Source organism: Salmo trutta, chromosome 20, assembly GCF_901001165.1.
Source record: "Salmo trutta chromosome 20, fSalTru1.1, whole genome shotgun sequence".
NCBI classification, from domain to species: Eukaryota; Metazoa; Chordata; class Actinopteri; order Salmoniformes; family Salmonidae; genus Salmo; species Salmo trutta.
This window is the reverse complement of record NC_042976.1, coordinates 54,164,272-54,179,886: the sequence shown is the minus strand read 5'-3', so window position 1 is coordinate 54,179,886 and position 15,615 is coordinate 54,164,272. Positions and strand designations below refer to the sequence as shown.

The following is a 15,615-nucleotide window of genomic DNA, read 5'->3' as shown; positions in this document are numbered from 1 at the left end:
GAATTTCTCTGTCACATCAATGTACTTGACAAATATCACAGTCCAGTCAATATCATTCTGGAGGATATCAACTTGTGCCCTTGTGTAGTCTTCTAGGTCCTTGATAGTAGGCTACTAGAAGCAACCATACTAATCAGTTTCTTGACCTGAATTTTAAATTGAGGATTCCAAATCTGCGTGAAGAGCTGTGAAAGACCACTCAACATTCCTGCTCTATGAGGCTTGCTTGAATTGTCCCATTTCAGTAATTTGGCTGCTGTTTTATGATGAAGCAATGCAGCTCTCTGCTTTCTGGCTCACACACATAGTCATTAAAACACTCCCTGCCTGTGGACGGTTTGTCATTCAATCCTCTCCCACATATAGTCTTGCCAGTTCTATGTGCTGCAAATCATTTTAATGTCAAGTATCTCTCCGTTACAATATACAGGCCAGCTGGGCCTTATATTATGTCCCATTTAAAAGGGCAATTACAGCGCCAGAGTAGTAGTTACCACAATATTGTGGTTCAATGCAGCATTTTAGTACGTGAGACCGGTCTTGAGTCCGGTCCCGAGACCACATATTGAGTTTTGGTCTTGTCTCGGTGTCAGATACATTTGTACTCAGTTTCGGACAGTGAGGACTCTTAATGTTTCTCGAGACTAGCTGAGTAAAAAACTCATAATTATCAGTTCCATATCGTGGAGCTCCGCCCCATAGGGGAGCTCCTGCCTAGGCAGCGAATAGCCTGAGAGAAAATTATGCACACACCTGCAGGCAATAGGAGTACAGGTGTCCCTATATAAGGGGATGCGCAAAATACAAGGAGGGTGCATGGGGGTCGCCTTTAACGGCCAGAGCGCCGGCAAAGGCGTACACCCCATTCGCCGGACTGGACAACAAACGACTTCAGGAGATCCCTATGCTCGAGGGCATCCCAGGTTTGAGCTCCTGGCCGTCGTCCAAGAAACCCACACTACCTACGACAGACTCACATCCCAGCTGGTAGAGAAGTCCTTTGCTCTAGGGGTACAGGCTGTAGCAGCAGCAAATAATATTGGCCTCCTGGCAGCCTCTCTGTCCCGTCTCACCATGGGTAGGACTGAGCTGTCGGGAGAGGAGATAGAGGAAGCGTTGAGGATAGCGCCGGAAAGGCATCGGCTGTATGAGCGGGGAGGTCCACGGCCACTTCGGTGGTCGCGGAGCGCCACCTCTGACTGTCTATGACTGCTGTGAAGGTTGACTGACAAAGCCGCCCTACTAAATGCCCCATCTCTGACAGTGGTCTCTTCGGAGCCGCTGTCAAATATGCGGCGGTGCGTTTTGGGAGCTAGAGGAGGAGGAGAAGAAGCAGCTATCTAGACACCTGCCATTGGCAGGAGGGTCTAGAGCAACTTCAAAAGAGCCCCCTCGCCTCACCGTCTTCAGTAGTCCTGGATCTGCGGCCAGACGGAGAGAGCCCGTCAAACGGCAGCATCCGGTGCACCAGAGAAGGCAGACACTCCACCAGCGAGAGAGATCTTAATTTCGTCACCCTGGCGGCCTAGGGGCAGCCAGAAGAGACGGCGACCATGACGGGGAGAGGACGGGAGAGAGCGCAGCACCTTGCGTGACAGCTCCCACTGTTCCCCCCACCCCTGCAAAGGGATGGAGGAGCCAATGTGTCGTTTGTTAATAAAGAATGTGTTCCATCTGACTTTGTCACAAGATAACCTCTTTTCCATAACAAACCTGAGACCATTCAAGTTCCTTCTCTCTCTCTCTTCCTCTCACCGCTCTGTGTGTAGCACAGTCCACCATGGCTGCGTAGCTGAGCACACACGTTGTGAGTGGGAATGACATGAGGGCAGCAAAGCGGACACTTTTGATGAGCCGCCATGCTATACCTCATGCTATACCTCATGAGAACCCTACACCACACACGGTGGCAGGTAGCCACAGCGGCAAGTAGCCTAGTGGTTAGAGCGTTGGACTAGTAACTGAAAGGTTGCAAGATCGAATCCCCGAGCTGAAAAGGTAAAAATCTGCCGTTTTGCCCCTGAACAAGGCCGTCATAGAAAATAAGAATGTGTTCTTAACTGACTTGCCTAGTTAAATAAAGGTTAAAAATAAACTCTTAGGAGTAATGTGGCTAAGGGTTTAAAGAACAGCTTGTGCACACAGCCCCATGTTGGGCCGATGATGCAATCGCTGTTGGGAGACGGCGCACTAACTCAGGCAGGTGCCTCAGTTAGTGCAGCTCAGACCCGTGCTGCGTTCACGGAGGGCTGCAACCACAAGGTTATGTGTGTAACCAAAGTGTCGACGCCCCCGTTTCTCACAGAACACACCAATATTTCCTCCCCCTTTCAAGGGGGGCCCACCCTGGGCTGTCCCACTTCAGTGTCGAGGGACAGCGGCGGCTTGGGCCATAGAGGGATACAGGTCCTTCCTACTATCTGTAACACAGCCTCGCACTCTCCCGCTCTCAGAGCATTATTGGGAGTGGCAGCGAAGCTGCACTCTATCTCCCTGGCGAAGCTGCATGTTGGAGAAGGCTTATGCCATCCAATTCCACCGAACTCCTCCCCCATTTTTGGGCGTGGTGAAGACGGTGATGAAGACGCCAGAGAAAATAGCCACTCTTGTGAAAGAGTTTACGGAACTTTTGGCGAAGGAGGCGGTCACAGTAGTCCCCCAAGAGCAAAGGAACTACTTCCTAGTGCTTAAAGAAGACGGGGGAATGAGGCCAATATTGGATTTACGCACTCTCAACGAGAGTGAAGCCAAACGGCCCGTTCGAGTGCTTATGACAAAACGTCTGCTGCAATGTATCCACAACAAATACTTTTGTATAAGCATAGACCTAAAGGACACATACTTTCATGTGCCAGTGCATCCACGTCACAGGAAGTTTCTGCGGTTTGCCTTCCAAAGGGTGGCGTACAAGTATGCGAGTATGCCATTCGGGTATGCCCTGGCACATCGCACCTTTTCCAAATGCGTTGAGGCAGCATTGGTATCGTTGCGTCGTCAACGGATAAGGCTACTAGCCTACCTAGACAACCTACTGGTTCTCGCCCCGTCAGCGGAGCTGGCAATCGCACACACGACACAGACAGTGATTTATCTCACACTGACCCACTTCGTGTCAACCCTACGGGGTCAAGACGTGCTGGTCTGGTCGGACAACAGAACCACAGTAGCCTACATAAATCACAAAGGAGGAGGCAGGTCTCCTGCACTCCACCGACTGGTGGAGGAATTGTGGCTGTGGGCTCACGAGAACCTTCGCTCGTTGACAGCAGTACACATTCCAGGCTATCAGAACGTCGGAGCAGACCTCCCGAGTGACGCAGAGGTCTAAGGCACTGCATCTCAGTGCTGGTTCGAATCCAGCTGTATCACAAACGGCTGTGATTGGGAGTCCCATTTGGCAGCGCACAATTGGCCCAGCGTCGCCCGGGTTTGGTCGGTGTAGGCCATCCTTGTAAATAACAATTTGTTCTTAACTGACTTGCCTAGTTAAATAAAAAATTACAAATAAATGTCTTGAGGGGGTCCCGAGACAACGAGTGGCAACGGCATCCCAACATTGTTCTCCAAATATGGGAATGGTTTGGGAGAGCCGAGGTGGACCTGTTTGCGTCACGTGTGAACGCGCAGTGTCTCCTATGGTTCTCCCTACGAGCCCAGGACGAACCGGCACTAGGGATAGATGCTTTTGCGCACCAACTGTGGCCAGATGTTCTCCTGTACACATTTCCACCGCTGTCCTGCATTCTCCCACTGCTAGCCCGCATGAGAACAGGAGGGCTGTCAATCATATTGATAGCCCCCGATCACACAGGGGCTCCGTGGTACGCAGAGATGACTCAAATGTTGGTTGCGCCATCATGGCCCATTCCACATCGAGAGGATGCAATGTTTTGTAGCGGGAAGCATGATAGAGCAATTGCCTCTAATCGGCCAACCACTGAGGGCTTGGCCCCTGAGAGGGGCAGGTTGGAGTGCAGTGGGTTATCTGATTCAGTAATCAGAACCATACAGGGCTCACATGCAAGTTCCACATCCAGGTTGTATGCCAGCAAATGGAACGTGTTTTCACAATGGTGTGCCACAGAGAATGTGGACCCCGTATGCTGTCAGGTTGAGAGCGTGCTCTCATTCCTACAGTTCATGTTTGACAAGCAGCGCTCACCCGCCACCATTAAGGTGTTCGCGGCAGCGATTTCAGCTTGTCATGAGGGGTTTGGCAGAGACACCGTCTTCAGCCACCCTCTAGTGAAACAGTTTCTATTGGGAACACGGCAGCTTAGGCCAATGCCTAGAGCCACTCTGCCCCACTGGGATTTGATTGTGGTACTCGAGGCACTCTGCGAGACGCCATTCAAGCCATTGAATCAAATTCCCCTCAAGATGTTGTCTCTGAAGACGGCACTGTTGCTTGCTTTGACTATGGCCAAGCGCGTCAGTGATTTGTGTGCTCTTTCGACGAGACCCGACTGCCTTGCCATCAATGGCGATTTGAGCAGAGCGGTGTTACGTCCTATCATCATTTATGCAGAAGGTTATTAAGAGCTCATATAGGTCACAGACTGGTGAGCTGTGGGCCTTCTCCCCCCTCCCCATGTGGAGAGGAGAGGCTTCATCGCCTGTCCACGGTGCGCACCTTGGCGATGATTAGGTCATTGCCTCAGCTGTTTGTGTGTCACAGTGCTTGTACACTTGGTAGACCACTTTCTAAACAGCGGCTGTCTCATTGGCTTTGCGAAGGCATTTAGGCGGCTTATGAGATGGCAGGGCAGCCATTACCCCAGGGCGTAAGAGTGCACTCCACTCATGGAGCAGAGGAAGAGGATAGAGAGGATAGAGAATTTCAGGGGTAGAGGATATTTTTGCAGCGGCGTCGTGGTCGTCACTGTCTCCTTTTATCCGATTCTACCTGTCGTCTAACTCTAGCTCGTTCTGTACTCAGCGTGGCTGAAGGGAGAACTTAAGTTAAGAAAGGATGCAGGACTATTGGGCGGGGTTCCCATTAGGTCCACTATTTTTTTCAAGGAGAGAAACATGTGCGACATGACCTCTGTTTGACACTGTCATCCTACCAGTGTATCACTGTGTTGGGGTGGAGTGATGAGGGAAATAGTACTGTAACTAGTGTTACTTTACTATTAGACCGGTCAGTAAATTTCATGGAATATTGAGGTATCATCTATCTGCTGAGTCAGATTAGTATGACCCATATTCTATTATCTGTCCACGAATCATTGGCTTTGCCTATGGATTGAGTGTGGCGGGTTACACTGAGAAATCTGTGAGTATGTCTTCTAAACTTTCAGAAATCTACAGTGGATTCACAAAAGTCTACTGAGAATGCTTAATGTCCAAACTGTAAATGAAAGCCATCTTAGACTTAGGGCCTTCCTCTGACACCGCCTGGTATAGAGGTCCTGGATGGCAGGAAACTTGGCCCCAGTGATGTACTGGGCCGTACGCACTACCCTCTGTACTGCCTTGCGGTCGGAGGCCGAGCAGTTCCCATACCAGGCAGTGATGCAACCAGTCAGGTTGCTTTCGATGGCGCAGCTGTAGAATCTTTTGAAGATCTGAGGACCCATGCCAAATCTTGTCAGTCTCCTGAGGGGGAATAGGTTTTGTCAGGCCATTTCTTTACTGTCTTGGTGTGCTTGGACCTTGTTAGTTTGTTGGTGATGTGGACACCAAGGAACTTGAAGCTCTCAATCTACTCCACTACAGCCCCGTCGATGAGAATGGGGGCGTGCTCTGTCCTCCTTTTCCTGTAGTCCGCAATCATCTCCTTTGTCTTGATCACGTTGAGGGAGAGGTTGTTGTCCTGGCACCAAACGGCCAGGTCTCTGACCTCCTCCCTATAGGCTGTCTCGTCATTGTCGGTGATCAGGCCTACCACTGTTGTGTCATCATCAATCTTAATGATGGTGTTGGAGTCGTGCCTGGCCATGCAGTCATGAGTGAACAGGGAGTACAGGAGGGGGCTGAGCACGCACCCTTGAGGGGCCCCCGTTGTTGAGGATCAGCGTGGCGGATGTGTTGTTACCTACCCTTTCCACCTGGGGGCGGCCCGTCATGAAGTCCAGGTTCCAGATGCCTTTATCTAGCTTCTGATGGCCTAGCCAATGGCTGATTTAACAATCTAGATTTTTCTCCCCAGAGACCAGCAAAGAAAATCCTGATTGTATATTTTTTTTGGCTTCAGTGTTAACCCTTTCCTTTCCATTAAAAACTGAAGAGATTATATCAGAACATCATTGAAAATAATAATATAATTATCATTATTTTTATATTATTATAATGATTATTTTATAAATCCTTAGCCCTTCTCTGAAGGCGTAAAACGCCCATTGTTCCACACTGTGTTTGGATTAGTAATAATTTGTAGAGTGTCTCTATTTTCCCTCAGCATGCATTTATTCTATCTGAATGTCTAAAGAATCCATATGTTGTTCTGAAATATGAACACAGAAATACTGGACATTTTGAACTCTTACTATGGCGAGTTGACAAAATTACAATCATGGTCTTGAACTGGACATGGTCTCAGACCCATTGTCCCCCTCCCGGTCTCGGTCTTGACTCGGACTCAACTTGCTCCGGTCTTGGTCTTGAATTGGTCTTGAACACAACAATGTGCTTCTCCATGATTAGCAGACCTGGATTCAAATAGTACATTTGCAAATCACTCTAATACTTTGAGCATTTCATTGAGCCTGTCCAGGGTGTCAGATGTGCGGGGACTATTCGGTTGTTCCCATTGCGCCAGGCAAGTGCAGCTCAAGTATTTGAAAGAAAATGGATACAATTTGAACGCTGGTTTGACGATTATCATGCAAACTGTTCAGTTAGCTAGCTGCCTGTCCTCACACCCAAGCCATCCTCATAAAAGCTACTTTAGGAAAGTGGAGTATAGTGCTCAATATGGTACTCCTGTGTCCGTAGCTATCCAGATTTTCATGCAAATATATAAAATTCTGCATAAAGAAAATATTCCCATTTTACAACCAGTGGTTTGTTTCCACCAAAAGGTCTTGTACTTTTTTCGCTTGAGTTATGTATCGAATAAAAATCTTAAGTTCAATGTGTTGCATTCCAATAATTTTGTCACAAAAACTGTTGCATTAAATTGCAAATGTACTGTCCCTATTCTGGTCTTGGCACGTGCGCTCTAGCCAACAGCTCGCAGATACAGTACGAGTGGGCTACTCTACATTATGATGTTGTGGATAAGAGCGAGCATATTTTTATTTGTCAAACGGCAGTCAAGCATTGATCATCATGTCACCAGAATAAGACCCTCTGTATTTATTGGAAAGGAGCATCAAGATCACTGTGCACTTTCACCACCCTGTGAAGTTCATCATAACTTATTTCATCTGTAGCCTAATAAACTGCATGGTTGCCCGAGTTATAGTGGGAGGATCACACACCATATCATCACGTGACTCCAAGTTTACTTCGATATGATGGTTATTATCTCAATATTTACAGACACAAATAGATCCCACCATGTCGACTTAACAAATTATCTGTCGGCATTAATAAAATTGTACAGAAATGTCCTGTTTCCATCACAGCTGTCATTCCTTTTTCTTTAATAAGGTGCGACTTTACCCATAAAAAAACTGTGGATGGAAACGTGGTTTGTGGCAGTCCATTTTGGGGGAAATGATTTGTGCAAACTTTTTTTTACTGTGTGTGTGTCTGAGGGAAAGATGACAAATTTCCACAAATAGCAAGAATAGGCCTATCATGAGATACCCAACATAAGACATTGTGGACTTGCTTTCTATTAGGCTTTGGGCAGGATCCAGATTTTCATACCGTCATACAATTCTTCTGCCATCCAGGGATAAAGGTATTACCAGCCTAACACACAAGGGGGCACAAAAAAAAGCCCATAGTTGATTTATTACCAAAATGCTAACAAAGAATTTGCACAAGTAATCGCGAAATCACACAAACGCTGTTAGCTAAATGTTAACGAGCGAAAACGAACATAAACTAATTGCAAAGATATACGAATCCAGCTCATAAAGTTATAAGCATAGTTAATAGCTACTGAATGTAATTTTAGGTGAGTGTGGACATTTACAAGCGAAAGTGAAAGAAAGATTGTGCAAATGAACAAAGTTTTGATGCATGCTTTTCAGAAGGAAGAGCAGTATGTGTACACGGAGAACGGACAAGAACAAAAATGCTAGTAGGAAGGACAGGGAAACAAATGTCAGTAGTACAGAACTCTGATAACGGAGCTCTTTGACTTCTAAAACATGGCAGAAAGCCATTAGAAGATATCTAATGGCAAATATTTAGTAGTGAATTGCATACAAGTGTAACTTCATTACCTAAGGTGCGCCGCACAACAGAGACTCACCGATTTATGTATAGAGCGCTATGGACTATCCCATTGTGCTCCTTACAACGAACACGTGACTGCCTTAACTGTTTTGGGAAACAACAGTAAGCTTCTTAATGCAAAATAATGTGACAGGTGAAATGAAGAACGCAATCTGCTTTATCTCCTAACGTATTGCACAAGTTAACTACAGGTGTTAACTTAAAAAGTAGCTACAAATAATCTCATTTTTGAGAAACTTCAAATACAGTTTTGACGGTATTGAAAAACCATTCAATGGCTTTTTTCCGAATACCCTGTTATACAGTATTTCGCCCAAGCCTACTTTCTACTCTTCTAAAGAAGCCTACTTGATCAATGTATCAAGGTCAAATTCCTTATTAGTGTGTGTGTCTGTGTGTTTGTGTGCTTGTTTTTCAGGTCGGACGCTTCGAGGTGAACCTGATCAGTCCAGACAGTAAGACGGTGGTGCTGGAAAAGAGATTCAAAGACATCTCATCCTGCTCTCAGGTTGGTAAACCTGGGTTTGTTTTTCACTCTACTGTGTTCCGTGTTTACATTCACATTTTTCCAGCTCATCTCAACCCAATGCTACAGAGCTTTTCACAGGTGCAAATTCCCCAAACTTAACTCATTCTTGAACATGCCTACTTCATGAATAAATAAATGCGTTTGTTTGGGGGCTTGCATTGTCAGAGGATAATTTCTTAGTATTTTATTACAAATGCACATTACTTTGGCTCAGTCTTTCATCTTTTCATTGTCAAGGATTTACTTAGCTAGTAGTCCTACTAATATGATAAAAAATGGTGTCTTTTGACACATCACGGAAAAAGGTGTTAGGCTTTAATTCTCAGAGTAAAAACTCAAAGGACAATATGAAAGCTTAACCAAGTTTATTCTTCCCAGAGGATCAATACAGCTGCATTAGACAAAGACACTGTTCACACAAGCGCTGATATTTAACCCTTTATCCTAGGCTGAGTCTCCTCCTACACATCTGTACAAACATAGTTTCCTGCCTAGCAATAAAGATACAAAGTGATAAACTTTTCTTTCTCCCTTAACATGACCCGACCTGACCTCGACCCCCTTCATCACTAATCCATGGCTCTCCCACCTTATCAATGCCTGCCACATGTGATCGCTTTCCCTACACTCAGTACATTCCAAGCTTAATTGCATCCACTATATACTTTCCTCCTACAGATAACCATTAACTTCTGGTGTAGCCCCTCGGCTATGGCGCCCCTCAGGTCTCTATTACAACTAATGATTAATAACATTTAAAGTTCAGAAATCCATTCCTATCAAAGGTTAGTAAAACAATTGCTTGAAGGGAGTCCCTTAAAACAATAAAATAACAGTGTACGCCATCTGCCATATTTGGGGGAAAGATAATGCTCTTGTGTTATTGTTTGTACTTGATGTTTATAGCCTAATACATTTCAGCTAAGTATTGTTTAAACCAGGGACAGCCACTCAGTCCATAAAGGCTACGTTACATAGCATTGCTGATGTCTTTCTCCACTTGCAAACGATGTTGTATTAGGATATTCAATTGATTTATAGAACATTTAAATTGATTTATAGAAGATTGAGAAACCTCTCTCCAACCAGTCTCTCAAACATATACTGTGTTGTATAAACTACCAATGAATTCTATACTTATACTGTACCAATGTAGTGTATCGTCTGTATTGTAGCGTATCATGATATTTGATTGTATTGTGCGGTTTGCTCAGGGTATAAACAAGACGGACCACTTTGGGTTTATCTTTCGCGACCCAGGGGAGTCTGGTCCAGGACAGTATGTGTGCTACGTCTTCCAGTGTGCCAGCGAATCCCTTGTGAGTATTGGCTAGCTCCTCCCACTGCACACTCCCTGTGTACATCTCATTTGACATTATCAATCATAGTCTGCTGCATGTGTTATGGCTTTACATCCCCTGCTATATTGTGGATAAAGAGTTACCTGTCTAAAAGAATCAGGAATTCCCCAGGGCAGCTGTCTAGGCCCCTTACTTTTTTCAATCTTTACTAACGACATGCCACTGGTTTTGAATAAAGCCAGTGTGTCTATGTATGCGGATGACTCAACACTATACACGTCAGCTACTACAGCGACTGAAAGGACAGCAACAATTAACAAAGAGCTGCAGTTAGTTTTAGAATGGGTGGCAATGAATAAGTTACCGCTAAATATTTCAAAAACTAAAAGCATTGTATTTGGGACAAATCATTCACTAAACCCTAAACCTCAACTAAATCTTGTATTAAATAATGTGGAAATTGAGCAAGTTGAGGTGACTAAACTGCTTGGAGGAGCCCTGTATTGTAAACTGTCATTGTCCATAATATGCTCTACTCTGCCTTAACAGCCCTGTCGACAAGGCAGGTCCTACAGGCTCTAGTTTTGTCGCACTTGGACTACTGTTCAATAGTGTGGCCACGTACCACAAAGAGGGACTTAGGAAAATAGGCAGAGACACATGCGTATTCACACATGATAACATACGCACTATACACACGTACACATGGATTTTGCTTTGGAGATATGTTGTAGTGGAGTAGGAGCCTGAGGGCACACACTTAGTGTGTTGTGAAATCTGTGATATTGTAATGCTTTCAAAATTGTTTAACTGCCTTAATTTTGCCGGACCCCAGAAAGAGTAGCTGCTGCCTTTGCAGCAGCTAATGGGGATCCATAATAAATACAAATTCAAATTGGTCCCTGACTGACTCCTTGTGGTTCCAATGGCTCAGTGCATTAGAGCAGGGTTCCCCATGTGTAAAGTTTTGATCCAACCCTGTAGCAACACACTCGATTTAGCTAATTACGGTCTAGAGAGAAGGTGTTGATTAGCTGAATATTTCAATCATGGGTCTTACAGAAGGGCTGAGCTTGCACATTCACTATCTGGAGATGGAGAACCATTTTAGCATGGTTGTGAGTTTGCTTCCTGCTTGGGCCACATAATGTGTTTGAATTGTTGCTATTATATACCTGGGCTATGTCAAAATGTTTAACTAAAGCTGTAATGCACAACTAAATCTACTGTAGGCCTACCAGTATCACAAAACATTGGTCATAATGTATTGGTTTCTGAAATAGCCTGGAGGACTGGTTCTGTGGAATGCTAGGAATCCAAATAGTTGTTTACTGTAAGTGGAGTTAGACTGCTGTGTGTGTGTATATGTGTGCCTATAGGTGGATGAGGTGATGCTTACTCTGAAGCAGGCCTTCAGTACGGCAGCAGCTCTGCAGAGCGCCAAGACACAGGTCAAGCTGTGCGAGGCCTGCCCTATGCACGACCTGCACAAACTCTGCGAGAGGATTGAGGGTACGCCGCTGTCTTCCGGATCTATTACAATGCCTTCAGAAAGTATTCACACCCCTTGACTTTTTTCCACATTTTGTTGTGTTACAAAGAGGGATTAAAATGGATTTAAAATTGTATTTTTTGGTCAGCGATCTACTCAAAATACTCTGTCAAAGTGGAAGAACAATTCTAACATTGTAAAACACTAATATACTGTATCTTGATTAGATAAGTATTCAACCCCATGTTTGAATCACCTTTGGCAGTGATTACAGCTGTTTTTTTGGCAGTGATTACAGAGTCTTTCTGGATAAGTCTCTAAGAGCTTTGCACACCTGGACTGTACAATATTTGCACATTATTCTTTTAAAAATTCTTCAAGCTCTGTGAAGTTTGTTGTTGATCGTTGCTTGAAAGCCATTTTCATGTCTTGCCATAGATTTTCAAGACGATTTAAGTCAAAACTATAACTAGGCCACTCAGAAACATTCAATGTCGTTTTGGTAAGCAACTCCAGTGTTCATTTGGCCTTGTGTTGTAGGTTATTGTCCTGCTGAAAGGTGAATTTATCTCCCAGTGGCTGTTGGAAAGCAGATTGAACCATGTTTTCCTCCAGGATTTTGCATGTTCTTAGCTCTATTCCATTTATTTTTATCCTAAAACGCTCCCTAGTCCTTGCCAATGTTGAGCATACCCATAACATAATGCAGCCACCACCATGCTTGAAAATATGAGGAGTACTACTCAATGATGTGTTGTTTGATTTGCCCCAAACATACCGGATTGTATTCAGGACTTAACATTAATTTCTTTACCAAATTTGTTACAGTTTTGCTTTAGTGCCTTGCTAACAGGATGCATGTTTTGGAACATGTAGGCTTCCTTTTTTAACTCATTTAGGTTAGTATTATGGAGTAACTACAATGTTGTAGTTCTCCTATCAGCAATTAAACTCTCTTTTAAAGTCACCATTGGCCTCATGGTGAAATCCCTGAGTGGTTTCCTTTGTCTCCGGCATCAGAGTTAGGAAGGAAGCCTGTATCTTTGTAGTTACTGGGTGTATTGATACACCATCCAAAGTGTAATAACTACACCATGCTCAAAGGGGTATTCACTGTCTTGTAGCAGGTTCAAGGGTGTGGGGTTTCCACGTCACCAAGTTCAATAATCAAACACACACAAGGAGCACAACTAGAATGCAAAAGTGGAGTTTATTAGGGAGTTTTGCACACTGGGGAAAAGGGAGGGATTCACCAACCGTTTCACAGTCCACAATCCGTCCACAATCCGTTCACAGATATTTCTCTCTCTTCTCACACTCTTCACAACACACACTTCCCTCTCCGTTCTCTGCCCCTTTGTGCAGGTCGCTTCCTCTTTTATCCCCAAGTACTCCCTGGCTTAATGATCCACAGGCTCGCCTCGTTGGGGCAGGAAGTCCATATAAGCCTCGGGGGTGGAGCCAGCGGGCTGCAAGATATCTCCCTTCAATAACCACTCCCCTCACTTCTCCCTGCCGTCTGCCACAGTCTGCTTTTTTAAAGAATGTTTTTACCCACCTTCCAATAGGTGCCCTTCTTTGCAAGGCACTGCTTGACTGAGAGACCTTACATATAATTGTATGTGTGTGGTTGGTACAGAGATGAGGTAGTCATTCAAAAATCATGTTAAACTCTATTATTGCACCCAGAGAGTCCATGCAACTTATAATGCGACTTAAGCACATGTTACTCCTGAAATGATTCATGCTTGCCATAACAAAGGAGTTGAATACTTATTGACATTTCAACTTTGAATTTCTTGAGAAAAAAAATTTGAATCTAAAAACATAATTCCACTTTAACATTATGGGATATTGTGTGTAGGCTTGTGACACACAATCTCAGGCTGTAACACAACAACATGTGGAATAAGTGGAGGGGTGTGAACACTTTTTTGAAGACAGCTTTTTTTTGCTTTCAAAATAACTAAAAAAATGACAGGACAGGGGAAGGAGACAATAAAAGCTAAATCAATTATCTTTCCAAATACAGATTGGAAAGGTAATTTTTATTTGAAGGGTACCTACAGGAGGACTTAATGCCGCAGTCATAAACCATTCATAAGCAGTGCATAACCATTTATTCAACCTTCATGTTATCAAATGAGAAAAAAGACTCCCACACACACTTCATCTCGGCTTCTCTGTCAAATCAATAGGGTTTGCAGTTTGAATCACTTTTGAGTCAGATAATTTTTCTACCTCAGTTTCGTAGAAAAAATAGCTCCACATTTTGAGTTTGAAAACACTGTCTTTGCATATCTCAACATCAGTCGACGCAGTTGGTTGTGTGCTCCGTTCAATTCTCCTCTTCCCAGTCTATTCAAATTTTTTGGGGGGCTTAATGGCAATTAATTTGGTTCCTGTGTGTGTGAATCCAGGTCTGTATCCTCCCAGGGCCAAGCTGGCCATCCAGAAGTACCTCTCTCAACTGACTGATAACGAACAGGTCGACATCTTTGAGCGAGTTCAGGTAAGGACCAGGCCTAGATTCAAATACCATTTAAAAATAATTTCAAATACTTTATAGGTGCTTCATTGAGCTTGTCTGGCACAATTGACCATTAGAATAGTTGCAAACCTTGCCCTTCTGGAACTCCAGACAGGCTAAATCTGAACGATTTCAATAAGTATTTGAACCTAGGTCTGGTAAGGACTGTGAGACTGAAGATAATGATTGTTCTTAGAATCAGTTTTGACAATTAATAGTACTATGTTTCTTAGTCAGATCCTCCATGTAAAAAATGAGAGCAGCGATAATAGAAATCTTATCTTTAATATCTACTGTATCTTTAGAGGACTATCTTTGACAAAATGGAGCAGTAGATATATTTACGGGCTCCAACAGCTAGTAGCTTTAACAACCCCATTTAGAAAATGTATCTATTTATATTGTATTCAATGACACCGACGACACCAATAGATCAAATATAGATAGACTGGCACCAATGACAGCAATGGGTAGTGGCCCAGCCAGAACAGATTGGGTCACCCCTCTTAGCCAGGCTACTCCCTTGGTTTTTTGCTTCTTGGGGATTTTGTTTTTTCTCTCGCTTTTGCTTTGCTCTTTAGAGTCTATGCCGAGTTAATGTAAAATCACTTTGTAAAAACTGCTGATGTAAAAAAAGGGACTTATAAATACATTTGGCTGATTGATGGATGGATTTACTGAAATACGTATTCGTCCCTGTAGAGGATGAAGCCTGTGTCGGACCAGGAAGAGAATGAGCTGGTGATTCTCCACCTCCGCCAGCTATGTGGAACCAAGCAGAAATCCCACCTCCACATCGGAGAGGCCCAACTGGTACTATTCCCTCACTTGTACTATAGACCTGCCTATAGGTTTAACCTGTCTGTCAATCAGCGGTCCCATTTGAGCTCCATAGTTTAAACTATAGTGTGGGAGACAACAGCATATCCTGTAATGTCACAGGCAGAATTTAACCCCATCTCTCTCTCTTTCCGTCTCACTCACTCTCTCTCTCTCTCTCTCTCTCGTTCTGTCTTGCTCGATCTCTCTTCTCTCCCTGCCTCTCTTACTTACCTGTCACTCACTCAGCCACCCACTCTCTGACTCACAGTGGCCCATGAAAGTTTATGACCAGCTCTCCATGGCCTTTTCCCGGTTTGTTAACAGCAGTGGAGAGCACAGTCAGTTGAATGGAGTCCTCAATGTTCAGGCAGTATATTGAGACAAAACCAGAAACCTCAAACCCTCTTCTAGGGAGCTCACTCTCAGGGCTCTAGGAGAGCACTTCTAGAAGTTAAACTGCTACAGACCTCTTGTCTTGCAGAGCTTTTACTTCCTCTATGCTGATACAGGGATGTAGAGGAGCATAAACACATGTAAACTCCGATGGTAGTATCAAATTCCCCAGTCGAGTGTACATTTTTAT

The 15,615-nt window shown here is 44.3% G+C and overlaps 1 protein-coding gene across 1 annotated transcript in view; it reads left to right on the top strand.

The window, feature by feature from the left end:
- The window catches only part of tbc1d4 (TBC1 domain family, member 4), a 172,971-nt gene that overhangs the window by 62,819 nt on the left and 94,537 nt on the right, over positions 1 to 15,615 (top strand). Inside the window, exons 5-9 of the mRNA XM_029703680.1 lie at positions 8,777 to 8,866; positions 10,102 to 10,206; positions 11,568 to 11,700; positions 14,101 to 14,192; positions 14,913 to 15,023. Coding sequence (XP_029559540.1) covers positions 8,777 to 8,866; positions 10,102 to 10,206; positions 11,568 to 11,700; positions 14,101 to 14,192; positions 14,913 to 15,023 — 531 coding nt within the window. The remainder of the gene's footprint in view (positions 1 to 8,776; positions 8,867 to 10,101; positions 10,207 to 11,567; positions 11,701 to 14,100; positions 14,193 to 14,912; positions 15,024 to 15,615) is intronic.